Here is a 13,377-nt window from a genome sequence, read left to right as displayed (position 1 = left end):
ACTTCAACAAATGTATGGTACAACATTGTATAATAGGACCAATCACATGGAGATGATTTGTAAATTTTTTACCACAATTTTAATATGCATATCAGAAGAGAGGCAGCAATTCTTAGTTAGTTGATACTTTTATTTGACATGTGATGTAAGAAATGAAACAAAGATTGTAACGTTACAAACTTTGCAATTCAGCATCCAAAATATCACTAGAACTTGCAATACAAGCTTTAATCTCCTCAACAACACGTCATCGAATTGCGGGCAGGAACACAAATGCAGAGATGGGTATCAAGATCGCATTCGAAACGACTGACAGGGATTGTCGCAGTCGGCATTGCTTTTACAAGTGACTGCTTTTGATTCCGGTTGCTGACAGGGATTGTCACAGTCGGCATTGCTTTTACAAGTGACTGCTTTTGATTCCGGTTGAGCATCAACTGCCGGCATGGAAATATAAAACAACACACCTGCGTATATAAATGCCAACCAATTGGTTGTCATATTATAGTTAATTATGCATGCACCAAAAAGATGAGGAAGAGAACATTATGGAACACACATGAGGCCACGAAGAGAGTGATGAAAAATGTGGATTTAAGTTTAAGTTCCATAATGTTTATGTAAACAGAAGTGCAAAACTGAGAGTCTGAGGAAAGTGATATTATTAAATTTAATATGGGTTTGGTTCGTTTAGATTCATGAGTTTCTCTAGACAGTATGTATGGGGGGAAATTTAATCCATTTGACAGCTAAAAATTTCAGAAATCAAACCTTGATTTGACAAATTAGAAATTTAAACAATTGAATTTGTTCCATATGCATGCAGAAAATTAGATGTATGTAACTTGTCATATGCTATATATATTCTACTTTTAACAACACCTATGTTAATTTCAGAAATAACTTTATATATTCTTTTTTCTTAAAAAATCATATGAAAACAAAAATCTTTTATTACGAAACTTTTTCACCAATTTAATTTGAAGCCCTTGTTCGGCACATGAGAATCAACTTTTCAATTTAAAATTTTTTGAGCTTTGTTTTCCAACTTTTTATTCTTATTATTATATGTATATACGAATTTTATAATAAAGAATTCATATTATTAGTTTTTTTTATCATTCCATGGGAAAAGATATCAAAATATTACTATGAAGTAAGTTAAACTAGTAGAAAATAAAATCTAAAAACTAGGTAAGAAATACTGTAGGCCATCCTCTTGAGTGGAGCTATTTTAATTCCACAAACGTCCTTGTACACTTCTTTCTCATTAACTTTACTATGAGAGAGAGAAAAAAGAATTAAATATATATTTCTTTTATACTAAAAAAGATTGCTAGAAGCTAATCCAATATCATTTTACACGCTGAATGTGACAATTCACGTGCTTTTATATGAACGCATAAATTGAAAAAAATCAAGAGAACAAGAAGCCAAAATGGTAAGCCTTTCATAATTTGAAAATAATGAACTAAAATTTTCAATCCAACAGAAACCACTAATTTAAGAATAAAAATAAAATAAAAAACATTTTCCATACAACAACAAAACTATATTTTATTTAATAAAAATAAAACCCATGTGGGGTTAGAAGAAGAGACATGGATTGTCAAACGTGATTTGATTAAAGTTAAAAATATAAATTTAATATATAAGAATTCTTTTTGATGTGCCAATAGTTCCACTCTAGTCTCTTTTTGTAGTTCTGCAAGTTTTAGGCTGAGAGTCTTAGAGGGTGTCAATAACTTTCATTAATATGCGTGTAGGTTAAACAATATCGAATTATTAGATGGACCTCGCCACCTTATATATTTTACATGTCGACCATCTCTATTTTACTTATTTTAGATGGGTGTACCTTAAAGAATTTATAAGGTAACCATCTCCTTATTTGATCTAATCCAATGACTCACCGCTTTATGTTCATATATAATTATATTTTCTTTGAAATGTTAATTGTTATTATCGAGAAGATTGCTCGAAAATCGGCACTAATTCCTACAGATGGGAGGGGAAATAAATTGTAATCGAAAATAAATTGTTTGAGTCCTCTGCGAATCGAAGACGCACCCTTAGATAAACAACTATCTTAATATAGCAGAGCAGCAATAAATTGTTTCACATGTTAATTGTTATTATCTTAATGTGGATTTAAGTTTAAATTCCATAATGTTTATGCAAGCAAAAGTGCAAAACTAAGAGTCTGAGGATAATGATATTATTAAATTTAATATAGGTTTGGTTTGTTTAGATTCATGAGTTTCTCTAGACAGTGTATATGGGGGGGAATTTAATCCACTTGACAACTAAAAAAATTCAGAAATCAAACCTCGATTTGACAAATTAGAAATTTAAACAATTAATTTTTTTTCCATATGCATGCAGAAAATTATGTTAGGAAATTGGTGGGTGAAGCAGGACCGCAGCTAAAATGAAATTGGAAATAAAATAAAGAACAAGCACAATAGAGGACACCAGAAATTACGTGGTTCGGCTTTTAGCCTACATCCACGGGTGAAGACAGAAGGAAATATTTTACTAGTGAAAAGGAGTTACAAGTATTGTAGTATTTTAGCTCACTACCTAAAACCCCAATACACCCAAACTCTCTCAATCACTGTAACAAGAGCTTATAAATGCAAGCTCTTAAACTCTCTCTCAACTCCCTAAATTGCTTTCTGAATGAAATTAATTTGCTCATTCTCTTCGTTTCTATTTATAGAGAAAGCTTTGGCACTATTCATCAATTATATATATATATATTTTCCTTCTTTCTTTTGTCAAAGCCGTGTGCCTCTTATTTCTTCTTCAAACATTTACAGCTTCTAGATTGCGGCTCCTCATTCTCCATTCTTCTTTTGTTTTCTTTTCCAACGAAAGATGGTGTTGACCATCTAGATAGCCCATTTTTTTGACAAATTAGATGTATGTAACTTGTCATATGTTATATATATTCTATCAAGTGAGAGATTTTCTATTCATTTGTATCAAATATATGGTATCAATCAATATATTCTTGTTTTGTTATATATACTTATATAGTATCTTATAGTTAACTAAGAAATATTAAAAATCTTCTAGCGTGTTTTGAGTTGTAAAATGTTAAAAAAAAATTTGAGTTGTAAAGTATAATTAACTATTTTGTGTTCCATTATGAGTATTATGAAAGGCCTTTGAAGCTTTTGGATGTTTTTTTGACCCATTTGTCAATAAATGAAACTATTAGCACCACTTTAAACTCTTCATAAAACATCTCTTCTAAAATTACTCCGTTAATGACATATGTAAATCACACTACTTTTAACAACACCTATGTTAATTCCGCAAATAACCTTATATATTCTTTTTTGTTAAAAAATCATATGAAAACAAAAATCTTTTATTACAAAACTTTTTCAACAATTTAATCTGAAGCCCTTGTTCGGCACATGAGAATCAACTTTTCAATTTAAAATTCTTTGAACTTCTTTTTCCAACTTTTTATTCTTATTCTTATATGTGTATAAGATTCTTATAATATAGAATTTATATTATTACTTAACTTAATTTTATCATTCCATGGGAAAATATATCAAAATATTACTATGAAGTAAGTTGAACTAGTAGAAAATAGAATCTAAAAACTAGATAAGAAATACTCAAGGCCATCCTCTTAAGTGGAGCTATTTTAATTCCACAAACGTCCTTGTACACTTCTTTCTCACTAACTTTACTATACGAGAGAGAAAAAAAAGAATTAAATAAATATTTCTTTTATGCTAAAAAAGATTGCTAGAAACTAATCCAATATCATTTTATACTCTGAATGGGACAATTCACATGTTTTTATATGAACACATAAATCGATAAAATCAAGAGAACAAGTAGCCAAAATAGTAAAAGACAATAAGTCTTTCATAATTTGAAAATAATGAACTAAAAATTTTAGTCCAACAGAAACCACTAATTTAAGAATAAAAATAAAAAATAATTTCACTATAACAACAAAATTATTTCTTATTTAATAAAAATAAAACCCATGTGGGGTTAGCGGAAGAGAGATGAATTGTCAAATGTGATTTGATTAAAGTTAAAAATATAAATTTAAGATATAAGAATTCTTTTAGAGGTGCCAATAGCTCCGCTCTATTCTCTTTTTGTAAGTTCTATTGTTCTAGGCGCAGGGTTCTATGAAAGTCTTAGAGGGTGTCGATAGCTTTCTTTTATGTACAATTTCTATAAATACAACCCTTTAATGAGAATGGAGTGTGGTCCACTTAGGACCACCTCTATTTTACTTATTTTGAAAGGGATATCTTACAGAATTTAGAAGTTAACCGTCCCGTATTTGATCCAATCTAATCAAACAATCCAATTTAATTGACTTTCCACTTTATGTTAGTATATAATTATATTTTCTTTGAATTGTTATAATAGTTGAAAGTTTTATTGAGAAGATAGCTCGGAAATCAGCACTACTTCCTACTCAGAAGGGAGCGGAAATAAATTGTGATAGAAAATAAATTATTTGAGTCCTCTGCGAATCGAAGACGCACCTTGAGATAAACAACTATCTTAATAAAGCAGGGCGGCGATGTCATTCTTCTCATTGGGTCATTTCTTCAAACGTCTTCCGTACAAACAGCTCACCCGCCATCAGAATCTATTTACGCTCATAAAACAAAAACCCAGAACCCAGTCAACAACACTCTCTTCCGTTCTCATAAAAGTTTCAGCCTGTTCTTCTTCTTCTTCTTCTTCTCCATGCACATCCTTATCCTCTATCTACCCTCCGTTAGCGGAATCTCCTTATCTCTCAGTTCGCATTTGCTGTCAAAAACTTGCCTTAGTTTGTTTCACTTTTTTCACTTGTCTGTGTTTTTAAGCATTTTGAATTAGTAATTATTTGGCATTAAAATTGAGGTGCCTTAACTTGTGTTGTCAGGATATGTTTTCTGAAGCTCTTCTATGTTTCGGTGCAAGTTCTACAAGCGTGGATGAACATGATAATGATGCTGATGAGAATTCTGATAAGGTTGAAACTTTGTATTTTAATTTCTGCCTTCTTTTTTTTCTTTTCTTTTTTTTTTATATTATTGATTCATATCTTGTAAAGGATGTTGAGAGTAACAATAAACAAGAAATGAAACTCATATCCCATTTGCAAATGTAAATTCCAATGTAATGTTACCAGTTGGCCTTAGATTTTTGTTGACTTTGTTGGCTCACTTGCTAGAAAGGTAGCCAGAGGAAAAAATTAATAATAATAATACTAAATAAGTACAAAATTTTCAATGTTTGGTATGGAATTGAAAATTGGCTTCTTTCTGTGTTAAAAGAGTGCCTCTAAGACGCCATTATAATGTTACTAGTTGGTCTTAGATTTTGTTGAATGTAGAGTGGCTTCTGAATAAAAACTACAGTTGTTTTAAATATTACTTACAGATTTGTTTTATGCAGATCTATATTGATTCCATATTTCCTGAATGCAAAGACGTGGATGAGTGCATATTAAATGCTGCTAATTCCATAGGCTTGAAAGAGATACCACGTTATGAAGTTAAAATGGGAGAGCAATGCAACTGGATAAAGAAAGCTCAGGTTTGTTTGCTCTCCTTTTTCTCTCTATCACAATGGTATAAATGGAATTATGTTATGTTAATTTGATTCTATTTTCTTACATGTTGCAGGAATCATTTCATCCCGTTGAGGTGACAAAAGGACTATGGATTGTGCCCGAGTGGAGTACACCACCAGTATGATTATCTCACTCTCTTTGGAGGTTTTGTTGCAGTAATTTCTCATCTTTTATAGGGTACCCTCTTCTTCATTGCTTCTGCAGAAGTCTTATGAGCTAATTGCTTCCAAGTCTTTAAATTTCATCAATGAGGAACTTTCATTTGCAAAATCATAATGTTGATTTAATCCCACATTAGTTAAGTCTTCAATATAGCTGCTTATTTATTATTGGGCCCCTCTGCCTAATGACCTAAGGTTCTAGTGAATTTGCCTGATAGTTTACGCGGAAATTCTAAAATTAGGAAGAGTAATCCAAACACACCGACTTGGCATTCTCATTGCAAATCCGTTTGACTGCTGGAATAGTCTCCCTTGCATTTTTACTTCTTTTAATTCTTTACAAAGAAAAATTTTAGCTTTGAGCAATGGTTAACACATCTTATCAATAATTTTATTTTTTTGCTCGCTACAGGATGTTCAAGCAACAAATATAATTTTGAATCCTGGATTGGCATTTGGAACTTGCGAGCACGCCACCACTAAGTTGTGTCTTTTGTTGTTACGAAGCTTGATAAAAGGAGGAGAACTCTTCTTGGACTATGGCACGGGTTCAGGAATTCTTGGAATTGCAGCAATCAAGGTAATCAACTATTAACTTTGCTACTGCAGCTATAAATATCGACCCATTACTGTAGCATAATTTTCTTTCTGTTGTACAATGTGAAACAAAGTCAATTCTTTTGTGAATTTAGTTCGGTGCTGCCATGTTTGTTGGAGTTGATATAGATCCCCAGGTAATCAAATCTGCCCATCAAAATGCTGCTTTAAACAACATAGGACCTAAGAAAATAAAACTACACTTGGTTCCAGACAGAACCTTCACGGCCTCCATGAATGAAAGGGTAGACGGAGTAGTGGAATATTTGAGCTCACACGAAATTAGAGGGATTTCTGAGACAGAGGAGTATGATGTAGTTATTGCAAATATTCTTCTTAATCCTCTGCCGCAATTAGCAGATCATATTGTTTCTTATGCTAAGCCAGGAGCAGTTGTGGGCATCTCCGGTATTCTATCTGAGCAGGTAACTTCCTTGCTAAGGTGTTAAAAGTTATATGTATACTATAGATGATGAGTGGCAATGAGTTCCTCGGTCACAATTGGTAATTACAGTAAAGTTTTGAGGAGAGGTCTCTACAGTGTACAGTATTTTTTGCTTCTTCAATATTTTCTATTGTTCCTTGTCTTTTTCTGGAAAATGTTATTATTCAAAATATTATTTCCAAGATCACGATGAAGTAGCTGCTATTTATATTTCCCAACAAAGTTCTTTATAGTTATATTTAATTGTATTTTAGGCAACATGAAGCTGATTTTGTTGTTGTCATAACTTTTACGCAGCTTCCACGTATCATTAATCGCTATTCAGAGTTCTTAGAAGACATATTAGTGTCAGAGATGGATGATTGGAGATCCGTGAGTGGTACAAAGTTCTCACCTATTTAAGTAAGCAACCTATGCTCTGATTGATTGCCATTGCCAAATCGCTATTCAGAGTTTTTAGTTTCCTTATCATTATTATTGCCATTATCATTTCTGATAGGAATCTTGTCATTATTTATTGAAAGATCAGCCGAAGCGCTGCTCCGCTCCGCTACATGGCTTGCACCTATAAGTTCATCACCACCTCTATTGGAGAATCTATTTTCTGAGGATCTGTAATTTGTGGTGGAGGGTGTGTTTAGTGATGGCCAATGGGTTGGGCAGCACGAGGCACGGCACATGTCTGTATAGCACGGCATGACACGAGCATGTTTCGGTAGAGCACGCGGTACGGCACAGCACGCATGTGGGTCGTGTCGGGCCTAAAATTTTAGGCACGCGGGCCTTAAAAGCACGGTACAATTAGAGATGGGCCAAAGCATGGCACGCGAAAAGACACGTAATAAGCATGCTACAAGACACGTAATAAGCACGCTACATATTTATGCACAATTAGGATTTGCCGATTTGTCAATAAAAACTTCAGTATGATATGCTAAATTTTTTTAAAGAATTTTCTTTGAGTATTGTTTTGAGTAAATAAATGTAATTAATTTAATATGCTTAAAAATTTTTAGTATTTTAAAGATTGTACAAAGTATAACTTAATTTTTTAAATTTAATAGATGAGTGCAAATAGTCATATCCAATACTTTAACTAATGGTTGGTTGTTTTTTTCATTGATTTTTTTATTTGAATTGAATCAATTTCTAGTTGTGATTCGAGCTCAAGAGAGTCGCAGAGAAAGAAAAAGAAAAATTGAGTCCTTCTCTTGCCCCTTTTAAGTGAATATATTTAGATTGGGTACCACAGGGTAGTTTAATCTTTTCTACTGCATGGCACCTCTTTACTCAAATATCAAATGAGCTTGCTTTTCACGCTAATTTTACCAAACTTTATTCTTTTCCTTGATTAGCTTGTGTAGGACAGTCGAGGTGTCTTTTTTTTGTTTCACCGTTCAAACTTGTTATTTATTACTCTTATACCACATGTCAGCTTTCAATTAGTCCATAAATATCCTTCCAAATTTACCTCCAAACAAATCCAATAAACTCTTGAAAACGAAAAATTAAAAATTTATTCAATCATTCAGTGTTAAGGAAATTGGCCAAGTAATGGAATGCTAACAAACCAAATTAAATTTCTACATTTATTTTTTTTTCTTTGGCCTGTACCAAATTTCATCACTTGATTTAATTTAATACAATTGATTTAATTAAATACAGCAAATACATTATAACTGCTTTCTATTTACGTACGGGTAAAGCAATAAAGACAGGTTATTAAGACCGGTTGTTAAACAGATGTGGATGAAAATGGTGTTAAAAGACTGGTTATGAAAAATCTTTTAACATAAATCTTGCGTTTAAGAAACTTTTAGTTCACAACCATGGCATATGGTAGCAATGAAAAAGGCTCTTGCAGGATATATTCAAGCAAATTGGTTTGGGTAACGACAAACAAAAAAGCCTTGCAAGTGATAAAGTTCCTCCTTTGCCCACTCAAATGCATTACATAATGTCGCAGTACATTTTATTTATGCAAATAGTATATACATGCATATCTTGATAACTATTTTAACATGTGATCTAATATAAAACATAATTTCGCTCCGAATATTTTTATAATTGATTTGTTATAAATTTGAACGAGGGATTGCAGTTATACCTTCTTGAATTTTATAGATGTTTTCATGCATGCTCTAGGAAAAAATATTTGATGTCGTGTCAATGCTCACTGCAAAATATATCTTAGGTGCTCGCACATATACCGTAGGCTATAGCTATACAAAAACTTATACTTTGCTTTCTCGAATGCACACACTTGCACGCAAAATTCTATTATTGAAAGTCGCTGCTTACTATACACGGCTTTTTTCTAGCCTTTTATTAGACGTGGTTTCAATTTATTGAACCATTAGAGGGACACATCAGTAGTCACAAAAAAGCCCCTCTAAATGGCAATTCTTGTAATCATTTCGCTGCCGCTCTTCATTCCAGTCCCAAGTACACGGCCCAAACTTCAACTTTCTCCGGGAAGGCAATGAAGCGTGGCTCAGTCTCAGTAATATGTCCCTCATATTCCATTGAATGAGCCAAAGGAGGAATACTTCGATAGTTAGTAGCAACTAGCAATCATATTGAAGGAATTTTCTGTATCAGATAAAGAAAGAGCAGCAGAGAACAAAGCTGTTAATCAATCAACAAATGTAAAGCAGTATTAGTATTTCTGCCTTATTGTAGTGCCTAAGCGGGTATTAGGATTTCTCCACAAGAACGTTTACTAAGATATTCAGCCAAGTGTGAAGTTCATCAATAATCAATCTTTTCTCGAAATAAACGAAACATATTGAGTGCCAGACTTGCCCAGCCTCTGAAACAGGATTTCAGAGCAAGCAACAGAACAAAAGACAGAAAACACATTCAACTCAACCCAAACACTAGAAAGCATCACAAATATTATTTATTTTTTGTACACAATTAACGAACCGAGGCTGAAGCACAAATCAATGAACTCTCAACTGAAAAATCCGAAACGAAACTTCTTATTTATTTGTGTAGACAGCAGAAGTGAAGACAGAAAGGATTCTGGTTGAAATTGAAGCTCGGGCTGCAGTTATGATGTTTTCTGCTCTGATTTCACCTACACAAATCATTGAAGAAATTGTGAAAAATAAGAATTTTAAATTACATTTTTTTCCTTAACTATTAAAACAAATGAACGCCGAAGTCTTCTAGGCTCATGGTTGAATATACTTATGTCTCCACTGCTGCTAAAGAGGGCTTGATGATTGGGGTGAGCATTGGAAACTCTAAAGGGTACTTAATGTTGAGACAAATTAGAAGAAAACAATTTGTAAAACCTTTTTTGTATTGAAGAGAAGGGGAAAAAAAAAGTATATGCAATTGGATAAATAATTAAAATTTGAAGAAATTGGGTAAAACGAGAAACATACATCAAATTCAATAGGGGCTAATCAAATTCCGCAAGGATATAGTTGAATGCCGCACTGTTCCTTATCCTCAAATTCCCGTAGCTTTTGTCTTAGCTCTGGCTGAGGCCACCAGCAATCGAACTTGTTTAAGCTCTTTATGCCCCAGAGCTGTTCAGGCATCTTTTTCAAGTAAGCACAAGGGTTGATAATCAAGCATTCCAGTTTTGGCATGGCTCCAATCCCAATAGTCCACTCCCCTAGCCATAACATTGATTTCAGGTGCAATACCTTGAGATTTGGAAAACCATCAGAGCCACAAGTCAGCTTACCACCTGAATACGAATTTTGCTTCAGTTTGAGCACTTGAAGAAGCGGCAGCTTTTCTAGTGTCGGCATGGGATCATCCATTAGGTCAGTATTAGAAAAACTCAAGTGGGTTAGACTATGAGGAAATAGGTATTCAGCAAGGACGATTTTGGAGAGCCGTGGCATCTTGCTTTCATTCGCCAGCTTCAATGACTCGAGACAGCTCAATCTGCAGAGACTTTTCGACAGCAAAGATTGATCATAACTTAAATCTCCCTGTATTCGGAGATTTTGAAGATTAGGTAGCCTGCCCAATATATCTTCAGTACAGCAGCAAGGGTGCAAGGGTGAAATGAAATTTAGATTTTCCAGAGAGCCACAGTATTTTCCTGGATGCGCAGGAAGTGTGATTGACCCAAAATTTAGATGTCTGAGTTTGTTCATCTTCCAAAATTCATCTGCCGTATGATCTATATAGCTAAAGGGCATGTCTAGGGTGTAGAGGTTCAGAAGATTGCTTAATAATGAGGAAGGCAGGCTTTTGAGGGAAGGGATATTCAACTTCAAATATCTCAAAAGAAATAAATTTTCAATTCCGGATGGATACTGGATGAGAACAAGAGATCCCAAGTCCAACACTCTGAGAAGTTTGAACATTCCACAAATTTTCTCCCAATCTATGGGGTCAATGTGGCGGCTTTCTGGAGAGCAGCACAAGAAAGAATGCAGTTGCGAGTCATAATCATCTAAGCAAACAAAATCATCCCATCTTTCAACAGCGTTTAACCGTTTGGCTTTTTTTCCTGATTTACCATCCACGAAAGGGGAAAAGATGAATTCCACATCAGAAGGAACCGTGAACAACATGGGACGCCAACGACCAGGAATAGAGCATGTGTTGATAGTGCCTCCGGCTTTTCTCTTATTTGCTTCAACAAAGCCTCCCTTGATTAGTTGTTCTAAGTAATTCTCAGCAGTTGCCTCACTATTGTCTGGGATGAAACCTTCAGCTATCCACAACTGATATAACTGCCTGGTGGATATCTCTAGGTGTGCGGGAAACACAGATAAGTAGAGAAAACAAAGTTTCAAGCAAAAAGGTAAACTGCAACATTTGAAGTACCGAAACACAAGGGGTATCTCCACTGCTTCCTCTATATTTTCTTCAAATGAGATGCTTCCATGATATAAGATGAGGAAAGGCCATCCTTTATATGTAGCTCTCAATGGTCCTCCAGTAGGCACTAAATCAAGCCGAATGTTCTCTCTGTCTTCGAGCTGAAATGAGGTGACCATCTTAATTTCAGTGAGTGTTATTAATACTCTACTTCTATTCTGATTATCCGGGAGTATTTCTCGAATAATATCGCATACTTCAATGTTCCACACATCATCAATCACAATCAAATACCGCTTGGTCATTAGATATTCATGAAGAATTATTTTTTTCATTTCATAATTTTTATCCATTATTTCACTCAACCTAGATGAAGGCATCAGAAACTTAATAACGATATCTAACATTTGGTCAGCATCATACGGATAAGTCCCTGGAACCCAAGCGTGACAATCAAAATAATGCTTCACATAACTGCTGTTGTAAGCCTCTCCGGCGAAAGCCGCCTTGTCCAACCCAATGCTATCAAGTATGGCCACCACTGAAAGCTGAGGTGGTCCCTCGATCAATAGATCTAACAACTCCTCCATTCTATCATCTAGACCCACGGTGTCCCTACTTTTAGAAGATGAAGATATACCGGCTTCAGCTTCAAAAGTTTTGATGCGATCAATGATTTCGGAATCCATGTGCTTAAGTTGTTGCATCCGTTGCTTAATATCAGTGATTCTGCTTTGGAGTCCTTGCAGAGCATCAAAAATATCCTCGCTGCAGCTGCTTTGACTCTTCTGTTCACTGATGTTGTTGATGAATGTGTCAATCACCTTCTCAGATTCATACGTAAAGCAATTGATTTCATCCATAACGGTCGTCAGATCTGGGTTTTTAATTTCTCTGTGTCCCATCTTTTGCAGCAGAAGGCAGGAGATATCATCTTGAAATTCACTCAGCCAAGAAGTAACGATTTCAGTCTCGGCATGAAGGTTCTGAATAGGTAGTTTTGCAGCATCAGGCAACGTGACTTCTTCACCAGCTAACACCCTTCTCAGCCTCTCTGAAAATAGTCTGAAGCTGATGTCCATATCTCCTCCTCTCTCAGATTCACCCTGAAATCAGTCCTATAGCATGCAAAGAAATAGTTAAAAAGAGGGGGGGAAAAGAAAATATGCTTTAACCTCTCAATTCAAACATTAGTGCTGGCTCCCATACCTCCCTTCTCTTAAAGGTGTATAAATAATGTAAAAGGCTGTGAGTTATGGTCGTGGCTGTGGCTGTTTCTTTGGTGGAGGCTGTTGTGACGGCGGTGGCCGACGTGGTGGTGGCGGTGTCGAGGATTTCGAGGTAGCCGGAGTCGCGTAGCCATGACTCGAATGCTGGGTCGGGTACGTTTAGAGATAACGGGTTTGATGCGAATACCTTCCCCATTACAAAAAGCAATCCAATTTCGGTTGAATGAGGGTCACTAAATTATCAAAATATTAATAACTAATTTGTAACAAAATTCATATGATATGATATGATGATATAGGCCTTGGTTAGTGGTTTTCTAAACAATTTATTATTATTATTATTCTCTTAATCACTCCAAGTTTAAATTTGGAAGAGGTAGGGGATAGAAATAAATTATATTAGGATTTGTCGATTTGTCAATAAAAACTTCAGTATTATATGCTTAATTTTTTTAAAGAATTTTCTTTGAGTATTGTTTTGAGTAAATAAATGTAATTAATTTAACATGCTTAAGGATTTTTAGTATTTTA

General features: G+C 34.4%; 2 protein-coding genes across 3 annotated transcripts; one reads left to right on the top strand and one right to left on the bottom strand.

The window, feature by feature from the left end:
• The first annotated feature begins 4,387 nt into the window (after positions 1-4,387).
• On the top strand, positions 4,388-7,785 carry LOC18054033 (ribosomal protein L11 methyltransferase). Of its 2 annotated transcripts, none has more exons than XM_006451729.2 (8): positions 4,388-4,828; positions 4,925-5,014; positions 5,440-5,580; positions 5,670-5,735; positions 6,191-6,358; positions 6,471-6,800; positions 7,118-7,222; positions 7,350-7,785. In XM_006451729.2, exons 1-7 carry the CDS (start codon positions 4,574-4,576, stop codon positions 7,220-7,222), a joined length of 1,155 nt encoding a protein of 384 aa, XP_006451792.2. In that variant the 5' UTR covers positions 4,388-4,573; the 3' UTR covers positions 7,350-7,785. The 2 variants fall into 2 exon arrangements, with proteins under 2 accessions (XP_006451792.2, XP_024034168.1); XM_024178400.1 differs by having other exon boundaries at positions 7,345-7,785.
• A 1,332-nt stretch (positions 7,786-9,117) lies between these two features.
• LOC112095857 (probable disease resistance protein At1g58390) lies at positions 9,118-13,059 on the bottom strand. The gene is made up of 3 exons (XM_024178398.1): positions 12,827-13,059; positions 10,216-12,735; positions 9,118-9,902 (listed from the first exon to the last, which is right to left on the bottom strand). The coding sequence occupies exon 2, from the start codon at positions 12,697-12,699 to the stop codon at positions 10,237-10,239; it is 2,463 nt and encodes an 820-aa protein (XP_024034166.1). The 5' UTR covers positions 12,700-12,735; positions 12,827-13,059; the 3' UTR covers positions 9,118-9,902; positions 10,216-10,236.
• Between the last annotated feature and the right edge of the window lie 318 nt (positions 13,060-13,377).

This window comes from Citrus clementina, unplaced genomic scaffold, assembly GCF_000493195.1.
Source record: "Citrus clementina cultivar Clemenules unplaced genomic scaffold, Citrus_clementina_v1.0 scaffold_1, whole genome shotgun sequence".
NCBI lineage: Eukaryota > Viridiplantae > Streptophyta > Magnoliopsida > Sapindales > Rutaceae > Citrus > Citrus x clementina.
Note: the sequence above shows the minus strand (reverse complement) of the source record. Positions and strands in the feature narration are given on the sequence as shown.